This window comes from Gigantopelta aegis, chromosome 9, assembly GCF_016097555.1.
Source record: "Gigantopelta aegis isolate Gae_Host chromosome 9, Gae_host_genome, whole genome shotgun sequence".
Classification (NCBI taxonomy): domain Eukaryota; kingdom Metazoa; phylum Mollusca; class Gastropoda; order Neomphalida; family Peltospiridae; genus Gigantopelta; species Gigantopelta aegis.
Genome location: NC_054707.1, coordinates 3,750,117 through 3,763,086, shown reverse-complemented (window position 1 = coordinate 3,763,086; position 12,970 = coordinate 3,750,117). Strand labels below are relative to the sequence as shown.

The window sequence follows — 12,970 nt, the reverse complement described above, 5'->3', positions numbered from 1 at the left end:
AGAGAAATACACGTGTGCGTCGATACCATAAACAAACCTAATATTATATCGATTATTAGATAATAATATTGCTGTAACAAAAATGTTTTAAAACACAACAGTGGCTTTTTTTTTAATCGAAGCGTTTGGTGTTGAGGGTTGCTTGTTCAAATTGTAGCTTATAATGCTTTTTTTCTTCTGTTTAGGTCAGTAGTAGTCGTGGGCGTGGTTGCTGTTTCTTTCACGTCATTGTCATGACACATCCGTGAAAGTCAGAGAAATAAGAAGCGAATTGAGTCATAAGGTGGGGCGGGAAGGTGTTCAGAGAAAATGTAGACAACGGGGTCAGTCTGGTCCATATTCGAACCCCCCCCCCCCCCCCCCCCCCCCCCACTCTAGGTGTAGACCATGCTACGCCACTGTACGAAAACTTGCTCTACAAATCATTCAACATTAATGCATAAAAACTTGGAAGAATGGACATTTATATAATACATCTTTATTTAATTTCGTCTTTACATATATTTTAAGTACCTACAGAGACCACTCATTGTACATAACAGGTTTTTATTTACTTTATTTAATTGATTTTTTCCCCAATGCTATGCTGGAAATGATGCAGGTGTGAGTCTAGACTGGCGAGCGCAGTCTCTAGGGGATTCGGGCCATGCACCCCATAAATTATACTTGAAAAAAAAAATTCGCATTCAACAGGATGGTTCGACCTCTAACTTCCTCCACTCCTTCCCGCCTACTTTTTAATATGTATGTGTACCCATATCTAATTATATCGGACCTGTGATGCAGTTGACTATACAAAGAGCTCGTTGGAATTTGTAACTATCTCTCTCTCTCTCTCTCTCTCTCTCTCTCTCTCTCTCTCTCTCTCTCTCTCTCTCTCTCTCTCTCTCTCTCTCTCTCTCTCTCTCTCTATCCACGCATGCACACACACACATACACACACACACACACACACACACACACACACACACACACACTGTCTTAATGGTAAATATATGATTCACCAATCAACCCATAACTAGTTTCAGTCGCCACCTCGTCTTTCTTGTTTTAATTTAGTTACAAGGAACAGTGGCTGGCATCTTCCGACGTCTATAAAATACACTTTATGCAAAACAGTAAGGGTACGTAACCCATGTACTAGGTAGAATGGTGTCTATAAAAGATTCCTTTATTACAATCAAAAATGCCAGATGATGGAATGGTCACTGCGAGTTAAAATTCTTCTCTCGTTATCTATGTGGCAGGCACGGTGGCGCAGGGAGGTCTGGGGTGGGTGGGGGTGGGGTGTCTCTAGCCCCCAATAGGCTAATTCTGAATACAAATATTAGTAGTCCTAGTAAATCTTAAGGCAGAATGAGTTTTACTCGTAGACGATTAAAAATGCAGGAAACAGCACTTTAGGACATCTAGTTTTCATACTTTTACGGGGGAGCATACCGCCGAACTCTCCTAGAAACTTTGCTTTGCGCCCTCGATCTCAGTCAGCCCCCCCCCCCCCCCCCCCCCCCTCCAATGTCTACTTGCTCCTGTCGTGCCTGTGTGGCTCTTAGCCATGTGCCCGATGCCACATAACCGTAAATGAAAGGCGTTGATGGTGTTGTTCAAATAAATATTTCTTTGATTTCATAACAATTGTCTAACTGTTATTTTTTGTGTTGGTGTACATCTGATAGCAACATGGGTAACCCCCAGGGTAAGAATAGAGTTCTGGTAGAAGACCTTTGTAGTAGTAGACCTTGAACATGAACATAGACATGCCACCTTTTTCAACTGCCACCTTGACTGTCTGTGATATCTGTGCAAACAATTGTCTTTGTAGCTGTATTAATGGCTGGTGTATCAAAAGCCGTGGTATGTGCGCTGTGATACTATTACATATAAAACAATGATACAATATGTCAAAGGCTATGAAATCGAATCTTTGACCTTAAAGTTGCGATTTCAAAATTGTATAATGTCGGCTTTCCACCAAAATTATTGATTAAATTTTATTTTGAAATGTAAACGTGTATCTTACCATGCCCATATAAAAATAAAAATAAATTAATTTAATTTACCGTTACTAGTAAAATAAAAACGTTTTTGGAGAATCTTCGTTGGATGATTGTTAAAATTGGATGTGTTCAGTTGAAACGAACATTTGGTGACATCCAATAGCCGATGATAAATAAACCAAAGTGCTCTAGTGGTGCCGTTAAACAAAATAAACCAACAAACTATGCCAGGATATGTTGCTGGCAAGATCATTGCGCAACACATCTCTCATTGCGCAACACATCTCTCTGACGGCGCAACACATCTCTCATTGCGCAACACATCTCTCATTGCGCAACACATCTCTCTGACGGCGCAACACATCTCTCATTGCGCAACACATCTCTCTGACGGCGCAACACATCTCTCTGACGGCGCAACACATCTCTCATTGCGCAACACATCTCTCTGACGGCCCTATCTGGTTGAGCACTGACAGATTTTATGAATTCTTTACTTCATGATTTGTTACGAGATCGATCGAGCGGCACTGCCCATTGGGCTATTTCTCGTTCCAGCCAATGCACCACGACTGGTATATCAAAGGCGGTGGTATGTGCTATCCTGTCTGTGGGATGGTGCATATAAAAGATCCATTGCTGCTAATCGAAAAGAGTAGCCCATGAAGTGGCGACAGCGGGTTTTCTCTCAGTATCTGTGGTCCTTCACCATATGTCCGACGCCATATAACCGTAAATAAAATGTGTTGAGTGCGTCGTTAAATAAAACATTTCCTTTCCTTTCCTTTCGAGTGGCACTGAACAAGACTTTGTTTACAAAGTATTCAAACACATAACAGGTGGGGGTTTTATATTCTCGAACTATTTATGCAAATATTATGTGTGGGACTGATTAACATGTAATTATTTATTGAAAAAAGGTTTAATTTAAAAAAAAAAAAAAAAAAAAAAAAAAAAAAAGATGGCACATGCACCTATGATATAGCACCTTTAATATTAGCATATAGTATTTAAATGCCCTCTTTAAGATCACACTGCTGATGACGATTCATCGTTTAGCTTTTTGTGTAAGTTTTAAAGTTCATTGTGTTACCTTTGTTATCACTTCTGGATCAACCAGCAGCGATTTCATTTTGACATCACCAACTCCGTTTCAATGTCTGGAAATTAGTTAAGCCATCGAGCGACCTTTATATTTCAAGGGACCTATTGCGGTGTCTGGCCGTCATTAGCAGACGTCTCTTTGGTGACATTAAAATCACAAATTCTAGTTTCAACCCATAACAACTGACACTAAGTTTAGTTAATCTGCAAACGTGTAACACATTTGGATAAAGTTACAACAGAGAAACAAGAGTATGACGTTGAGACAGGAAATTATCATTTAAAATAGACCAGAACTAGACTCCATAACCATTACTTCTCAGACGTAATGCATTTTGTGGTATTAGAAACACTTCGGTTGTTTGGAAATGGATAATCTAAACAATCTAAACGTTGGGACTTTAAGATAGTTTGTAAGACATTTTAATATATATTTTAAACAATAAAATGTAAGTAATGTTCGATTTCAGTTATCACAAATGGCTCTAATAGTGAAAAATATGCATTAGAGTTTAAAAACTAGGGTCTGTCCCTTTAAAGCTGGTATACAGTGAATCGCTTCACTGACTCAGTGGCTCAATCATTGAGTTTAATAACATATACTGAACAACAAAAGAAACGCAAATAGTAATTTAGTTTTATTTTAATTAATTTAGATCTATTCAGTTTGAATCCCGTTAGTTTTTGTGTAAAATGCCGATTACAAACAAAGCTATATTAGTCTGGAATATAGTTTCATTAATGTTACAATCTCTATAGGACTCCTGACAGGTTTTTAAACAGTTTATGGTAATTTAGAGGCTATCTCCATGGCCCCCAAACATTGTATTCCTAGTTTATGTTCTTCAAAATGTAGTAAGCCATTATCTCCCATTCATTATATTTGATTAATTATATGACAAAACAAAATAAGCTAGCCATATTTTGTTTTCAGATTAACAATAAACGTGGGTCCCGTCAGTGACATTTTACCAAGTGGTTTGTAGCTCCACAATTGTAGCATGGTGCAAGATGGCAAAGTACCGCAGTCTTCACCATGAGCAAGATCACAAAATAGTGCTAGGCGAGCAATCAAGTGGTTTCAATAAAAAAAAAGTATTAAAAATATTATTGCTTGTGATAAATTTGCTGCTGTCCTAAAACGTCCCAGGTGAGTGAAGGTGGGTGCAAAGGATCACCTGCCGTTCAGGACTGGCAGTCCAAATGTTTGACATCCAATAGGCGATGATTAATAAATCAACGTGCTCTAGTGGTGTCAACAAAACTATTTTTTCCAGAACTGACAAACGGGCGCGATGTAGCCCAGTGGTAAAGCGCTCGCTTGATGTGCGGTCGTTTTGGGATCGATCCCCGTACGTGGGCCCATTGGGCTATTTATCGTTCCAGCCAGTGAGTCACGACTGGTATATCAAACGCCGTGGTATGTGTTATCCTGTTTGCGGGATAGTGCATATAGAGTATCCCTTGCTACTAATGGACAAATGTAGCAGGTTTCCTCTTTAAAGCTATATGTCAAAATTACCAAATGTTTGACATCCAATAGCTGATGATTAATAAATCAATGTGCTCTAGTGGTGTCATTAAACAAAACAAACTTTAACTTTTTTAGGACTAATAAAGACCATACCCGGTACTGTGTTGAAACTTTCTGAATAGTTTATATGTATTGGATACATATGACAGACAAGGTATAAAACGCATATTAAATATTGTGGGACGGGATCAGGCTCAGTCAGTAGAGTGCTCGCCTGAGGTGCTTGGGTCATAGGTTCGAACTTCCTCAGTGGATCCATTCTCTTATTGCGATTTTTCCCATCCCAACAACTGCCCCATGACAGGTATATCAAACGCCATGGTATGTGCTGTCCTGTCTGTGGAAAAGTGCATATAAAAGATCCACTGCTGCTAATGGGTTTCTTCTAAAGCCTAGATCACATTATACGAAGCAACGCAACTCAACTGTCGATATGAGTCACATCGTGTAGTGTCTATTGAAAAAAAACCGTCATCTGCCACAGATTTTTATTTAGCCCGATGGCATTTGACATGACCGAACATGTTACATCGCAGACGATGGCTGTCGTATAGTGTGAACGATTCATGGCTCACGACACAACACAAATGTCCAGTTGAGTCACATCATATGTTTTCTAGGCTAGACTATATGTTTGATTTACCAAATGTCTGATGCCCAACAGCCAATGATTAATACATTTTGTGCTCTGGTGTTGTTAAACAATTGAACTTTATCTTTATGAAATATGGTGTACTGTCTTCTAAATAAGTGTTAGCGTTCTTATTCCACATTTACCATAGTTTGACACCTAATGGCCAATGTATTTTTCGTGCTGGGGTGTCGTTAAACATCCATTCATTCATTCATTCATTCATTCATTCATGTCCCACAAACCAAACTGGAGATTTTTCAGACAATTAAACTACACATGCAACAAAAGAAAACAAAGAGGAGATGGTGCCAACAGGAACATATTTTATTTATTACCCCTGGCATTCTAAAAGTTTCAATAGTTGCTAGGGCAAGTGAGGCAGGCATGTTAAGTTCTGTTTAGCAGTTTTGATTCCATTAAATGATTTTCAAATGTTTTTAATTTAGTGGTTTAATAGGACTAGTCTATCAACAGTACTATGTACAAACACAGTATACATGATTACAAAGTAAAGTTCAAATAAATTAAAAAAAAGAGATATAAATAAATTAAATAATTCACAAAGTGCTCTACTGTACATTGTGAACAATCCTACTTCTACTATCACACATTCAGTTACGTAATGATTTCACACAATTCCATCAATGTTTTCTGTTCCATACTATGTTCAAAGGGTTTTCCCTAATTTTCTAACTAAGAGGTCCCTGAAAGAAAAGTAAATCTGCAGTTCATGGAAAGTCCTTGTGTATGATCATACAATTTAAAATAAACTATCATTGAGGAACTTGTTTCCTGAATTTCAAATGCAGTAACAAATTACCTACAAATGAACATCTGCAGTCTACAGAAATCCCCTATTGAGGATTAACAATTTCAGTCTGGGCCTGTTTGTTTTTGGATGTTGTTACCAGAGTTTAAAACACTCTTTAACATGTATATGGAGCAAAATGACCCCACAAATAATTATATACCACAGTGGATTTTGTCTAAACCAGATTAAAGGATGACAGACGAAAATCTCTGGAATACAGTGTGTTGGTTTAGACAGACATTTCATCCAAGTCATTGAGACCATGTGATCGTGATGGTTTACACACTGTTCCCGATTAATCAAAACAGAAACCCAGTTTACACAGAAATCGGGTTTACACAGATGCCGGTTTGCACAGAGTCCACTGTGATATCTATATAAAGAAAACAGGAACTCAACTGTTTCCTGTTTTAGGGAAAACCCAAATGTCTTGTCTCCACATTTATGGTATAGGAACAAATGACCTTACGACAAGTCAAAGACACAAAGGTTTATAAATCATTTCTGCTAATCAGAATTCAGAAATTTCAAACAGACATCTTACCATAACTGTTTAAAACTTAAGAACTTTTTAATCATAAAAATGGAGACAGACAAAATCCAGATATTAATCTGGGGCTGGTGTTTGTTCAGACACAGAAAAAGACGAAACTTGAAATGAAGTTTCTGTTATTTCACAATAAATATAGCACCACTTGAAACAGTCTTCCTAAATCATTTTACATATACCACTCTTGACCTTGATCATCAGTTTAGAAGTACTTCCTACTCGTCTTTAAAAGTTAAAATTATTAACAGTCATAATAAATACATCAAACAATTAAAATCAATACAATAAATTATTAAATTATCAAATCAAAACAAATCAAAATAAGCTTGCGGACTACGGATAATCTGCTATTTGAAAAAGTCAAGCGATAAGATTTCCTTTTCACAAGAAACATTTAATTTCACAACAACTATTTCAAAATGCAATGTCCACAGTAAATATCTGACTGAAAAAAACTTTAACTATTGAAAAAATTCCTTACTAAATAATAAAAGCAATGAAATATAGTCAAGTTTGTCAGAAACCACTTTTAACAATTAATCGTTATTATTGAAGTCTTTATTTACTTTTCATTGAAAAATAATCAACACTGTAAACATCATGAGATCACACACCAACAATACTAAAGAAACTGAAAACAAAATGCACAGACTGTTAACACTTTCTCTGCCAAAACTGTCTTAAAAACTCTAAAATAATTTTACAATTTTATTGCAAACCATAGGCATCGAAATATCTGGCCCCTCCCCTGTTAAAAGGTGGATTAATATATTACTGGCACCTCCAGTTGGTGGCATCTTTCAATGCCTACGCATATTTAACCCAAACCGTAAAGTTGATGCACATGATACAAGTAATATGTATCACAACTTTTCAAATAACAGAGCTGCATAAAATAATACATAATTACAGCTAGCCATTATATAAATATTATACATACTGACACTGACAGAGAAAGTGTTAATTAATCGGTTTATTATTTATATATGAGCTCATGTACAGAGAGAGAGAGAGACTTGTGGTTAGAATATTACCTATACACAACAGTTCAATATGTACTAGTCGAGGCCCCGTACGAGAGAACATTGCTATAAACAACTTTAAAATTCACCCACCAAAAAATAAAAGACAGCTCAGACCAGAGAAACACACTGATAAATTTGTCCAGAGTTGACAGAGGCTCTCGTAGTGGACCCTTCTGCTGAATTCTTCTCTCGTAGCGAAAAAACTGTTTGGGTTGAAATTTGAAGTATTTTTCTGTATCTGACGCATGATCACACGGAAGGTTGTCGAAAAGGGACGGGACAGAGTCAGAGTGAGTAAATATTCAACTCTGAGCGGCCGTGGCAGCATCCTTCGCCTCCTCGCCCTCCAACTTGCGCTCTAACCATTCTGGCTTCTTAGACTGCAATAAAAACAAAACAACAACAAAAAGAGTTAAAATTTGTGTTGTTCAATGACACCACCAGATGACATTGGTTTATTAAAGGCATATTGTCACAGACCACTGACCTATTTAAAGGCATATTGTCACAGACCACTGACCTATTTAAAGGCATATTGTCACAGACCACTGACCTATTTAAAGGCATACTGTCACAGACCACTGACCAATTTAAAGGCATATTGTCACAGACCACTGACCTATTTAAAGGCATATTGTCACAGACCACTGACCTATTTAAAGGCATATTGTCACAGACCACTGACCTATTTAAAGGCATATTGTCATAGACCACTGACCCATTTAAAGGCATATTGTCACAGACCACTGACCCATTTAAAGGCATATTGTCACAGACCATTGACCTATTTAATCATCTAACAAAGTATTACTTGAACAAAAATTATTTGATTTGTCACTAAATGTACTTTACTCAACCATCTTCATAACCACCATACTCCATTTATTAATGATATTTTGTAAAAATAATTGATGGCAATAGTCCATAATTAAAAAACTAAAATTGCCAAGAGGGTTGACATGGATTTCACTCCATCATGGTTCAGTTAAGGTGATGTGATAGCTACATTTGGTTTCCAACAATTAATGTGATTTTTATTTATTATCCATTTTTAGAGAAATAAGGTCCTTAAATCCGTGACTGTATGCCTCTAATCATCGGCTATTGGATGTCAAATACTTGGTAATTCCCATATATACATTTTTCCATTTGTAGCAAGGGATCTTTTATATGCACTATCCCATAGACAGGGTAGCACATACCACAACCTTTGATATACCAGTCGTGGTGCACTGGCTGGAATGAGTAATAGCCAAATGGGCCACTGATGGGGATCGATCCTAGACTGACAGCGCATCAGGCGAGCACTTTACCACTAGGCTACGTCTTACCCCGCAATAAAAACAAGTATGGAATGTTACATAGTGTTGGGAATCAGTCAGAATTTTATCACAGTGTTAGGAACTGGTCGAATTTCATCATAGTGTTTGGAATCAGTTGAAATTTCATCAGTGTTTTCGGAACTGGTCGAATTTCATCATAGTGTTGGGATTCAGTCTGAAGTTCATCATAGTTTTTGGAATGAGTCTGAATGTCATCATAGTGTTGTAAATCAGTCTGAATGTCATCATAGTGTTGTAAATCAGTCTAAATGTCATCATAGTGTTGTAAATCAGTCTGAATGTCATCATAGTGTTGTAAATCAGTCTGAATGTCATCATAGTGTTGGAAATCAGTCTGAATTTCATCATAGTGTTTCATCATTGATCATTGATCATTGGTACAATAATTTTGCACCAACTGATCAATAATCATTTAGTACAATAGCAAACTGATCAATAATCAGTTAGAAAATTAAGATATATTAACGTAAGAACGATTCTGAATTATTAGGACCATGCACCTATTGTCGTGTTATCTAGGTCATTGCTTTGTACATTACACCAACTGATTATTTCTCAGTGACAAATTATGATTTTGTTGTGAGTGGGAATTAGCGAGGGGTATAAAATAATTCCCAAACAAGTTTCACAAATGTCGCGTGGCACTAAACAAAATGTGATAATTTATTATCCACAAACTGTGATGTATAACTCACGTTAAGTATGACTTTAATCTCTTTCCAATCAATGTTAATAACATTCAATGAGGTCATCCAGTGATGCTGAATGATATCAATTTTATCAATCATAACTGCCACAAGCTTGCAGCTGCTATAGTGACATCAAAGGTGTGCCATAACTGTTTTAATGTATTATTATGACCCATGCCATAAACACAGCATTGGTAAATATGATATTTATGTACCACAAGGGTAATAAAATAGTCACTTGTTTCCAATAAGAACAAACTACAAATATACATACATCTTCCTTTTCATCCAGTGCAAACTTGTTCTGGCCTGTTGATTTAAGATTGCTACGGAAATCTCTAGATTCTTTCTTATCCAGCTTGGCAAGTCTGAAGCAGAAGAGTAGAAAATGGCATCACATACTGAACAACAAAAGAGACGTAAATGTTTTAATATATATATATGAAGAGTTTAGGCACAAAACGTGATATATCCATTTTTTCATTTTCAGTAAGTGATTTTTTTAAATTGGCGTATATCGCGTTTTGATATAAAAAAGAGGGATTTACCCAATACAATTTCATAAGGATCAATCTCGTTTTGCGGCAAATCAGCGGGCCTACGATTAGCCCTTACTGACATACAATAATGGCTTTAACAAAAAAGAGAAAGAAAATGGTTGATATCGTGTTTTGTGCCTGAACTCTTCATATATATATATACATGTATATATATATTTGATAAATTAACTCGGTAAACAGACTGTGATAATCAGCCTAAAATGTCCACATGGCATTGATAATTTTAATAGACACAAACCCAATGGGATTCAGACTGAATAATTTAAAACAAATTAAAGGAAACTAAATTAATACTTAGAGTTTGTTTTGTTTACAGTTTAGTAGAGAACAACTATTGTGATAAATGGCATATGTAACAGCCATCCATTGTATTCTCTACAGCAATAATTTATTGGTTAAAACAATTTGTTAGAAAGTAAACCGTATATCTAATGGTCACTCATTTAGTATTTTCTTCAGCATTGTTAAACTGTTTTAGATACTTTTTGTTTTTTTAAACAATTTATCGTAAGTAAAATGGAAGATGAGATAATCATACATGTATACATCTGTCTCTTTGGGTGGTTTTAGGTTTAAAAACGGTCTACTTTTCACAGGCCGCTATTTCAAACCCTGAAACACCCTAAAAACCTTGACCGTAAAGGTCGTGTGAGTCTGCATATACAGTACTGATAGATTCCGCTCAAGTTCAGAGTTTAAAAATGAAAGGCTACTGTAACACTGAACCTCAAAGCCAAAAAAGGACCTGTACCTGCCAGGGGTGGATCCACGAGTTTGTGAAAGAGGGTGGTGGTGCCAGACATGGTAAGGGGTGTAAACTGGCCTTGGTGGTGTCGTGGTTAAGCCATTGGACATAAGGCCCGGTACCAGGTCCCACCCAGAGCGAGTTCTAACAACTCAATGGGTAGGTGTAAGACCACTACACCCTCTTCTGTCTCACTAACAACTAACCCACTGTTCTGGACAGACAGCCCAGATAGCTGAGGTGTGTGCCCAGGAAAGCGTGCTTGAACCTTAATTGGATATAAGCATGAAAACAAGTTGAAATGAATGAATGAATGACAAGGGGTGTTTCAACAGGCTTTGTTTTGTTTTATTTTTGACACTGGCAAAACCGCAGGGGGGTGGGTGCAAGCCACTCAGTACCTCCCCTTGGATCCGCACCTGCCTACCAATATATGAAAGAATGCCAATAACATTCTTAAAGAAAAAAAAATGTATCACTTACTTGCTTTCTGTCTTATTGACTTTTCTAAGGACGGGTTTGATGCTGAAAGAGAAAAGAAAACAGTGTCAAAAACAGCCATTTAGCCTTCAACATATCTATAAAATAAGAAAACAAAATATGGTCAAAAACGGTTGTAAAATCTGTCATGATAAATCTGAAATAAAGGAAAATATTAAACAGCTAAGAAAAAAGCTTTGAAATATTTAACAATTTATGATGGGGAGAAAATGGAAGCTTAGTTAATGAAAGAGTTCAACAACAAAAGAGCTACACAAGTAAATCATTGGGAACGGATGTTTGATGACACCCAGGCATGAAAATACATCGGCCATTGGATCTAACTGAAAAAACTATGCTTTCAGTAAATATATTTAATTGTAACCGTACTATTTTACTCATCAGTTTAGAAAAAGATTTGGTCCAGGATTACAGGCGTCAAAGTCATGGGCAGAATTGTTTGTTTGTTATTACATAATGTTGCTGCTCAAAGAAAAATCACTAGCTTTTTACCTCCAGTTTAGAGTATAAAATTATTATCTGATTTTACTACTTAAAATATAGCACTTACTTATTATTAGATGTTTGATGCTCAGGAATTAAAAATTGAACAATAATTTCTCATTTTAAATATAGTAAACTGAACAATAATAATAAACTTTAAATACAATCCTTAATAAGTAAATATCTCTAAACTAGTGAATGAGCATTTTTGAAAGATAAAATCTAAACTCGAAGAAGTTAAAATTACTGATTGTAAAGGAATTAAATGTTTTATGAATTTTCTGATGAATAAAAGATTAATACCCAACATAACTGAACTCAAACAATAATGAAAACTTTCTTATCTAATATTGGACATTCAAAATAATAAAGAACTATAGAATCCAAATTAGTTTTGTTTTGTTGTTTTTAATTTTGTGCTTCCATAAAAATTACTCTCTTTATTGAAAATATTTTGAAAACTAAAATCTTATATAATTGAAACCATTTGGTCTATTTGTATACAAATTAGTTCAGTATTCAGATATTTGATTTTAAAGTCTGTTGTAAATGTTCCATCTAGAACATGAAATATAGCCTTCAATTACATTCACAAAATTAAATGACCAGGGGAATTAACTCTTGTTGAGGAACTGACCTGATCGAGCTGCTAAAACTGACTGGCTTACAACTGATACTGGGAAATGAACCTAGAACTTGCTGGTCTTAAAATCAACAGATTAACTACACTATTGAGGATTCTTTTTTTAAAATCCCAATAATATCAATAATATTTTTATATTAGTTGTGTTTTAAAACCAGCAATATGTTTTATAACAATAGTATTTTATCTCAGCAGTATTTTTAGTCCAACAATGTTTTCATACCAGTACTATTTGTATGGCAATATTATGTTTATATTAACAGTATTTTATAAGAATGTTTTAATACTAATATCAAACAGAATTTTGTACACTATATCCTCCTTTAGCCAATCATCATATTACAAATTTCA

At 35.8% G+C, this 12,970-nt stretch overlaps 1 protein-coding gene across 19 annotated transcripts in view; it reads right to left on the bottom strand.

Moving 5' to 3' along the window:
* Positions 1–5,572: 5,572 nt before the first annotated feature.
* Positions 5,573–12,970, bottom strand: part of LOC121382258 (troponin I-like) — a 98,482-nt gene continuing 91,084 nt past the window's right edge. For all 19 annotated transcript variants that reach the window (XM_041511796.1, XM_041511795.1, XM_041511807.1 and 16 more), the window contains 3 exons: positions 11,476–11,517; positions 9,962–10,055; positions 5,573–8,035 (listed from right to left, as the gene is read on the bottom strand). In XM_041511796.1, the coding sequence (XP_041367730.1) occupies positions 7,958–8,035; positions 9,962–10,055; positions 11,476–11,517 (214 nt within the window). In that variant the 3' untranslated portion in view covers positions 5,573–7,957. The remainder of the gene's footprint in view (positions 8,036–9,961; positions 10,056–11,475; positions 11,518–12,970) is intronic.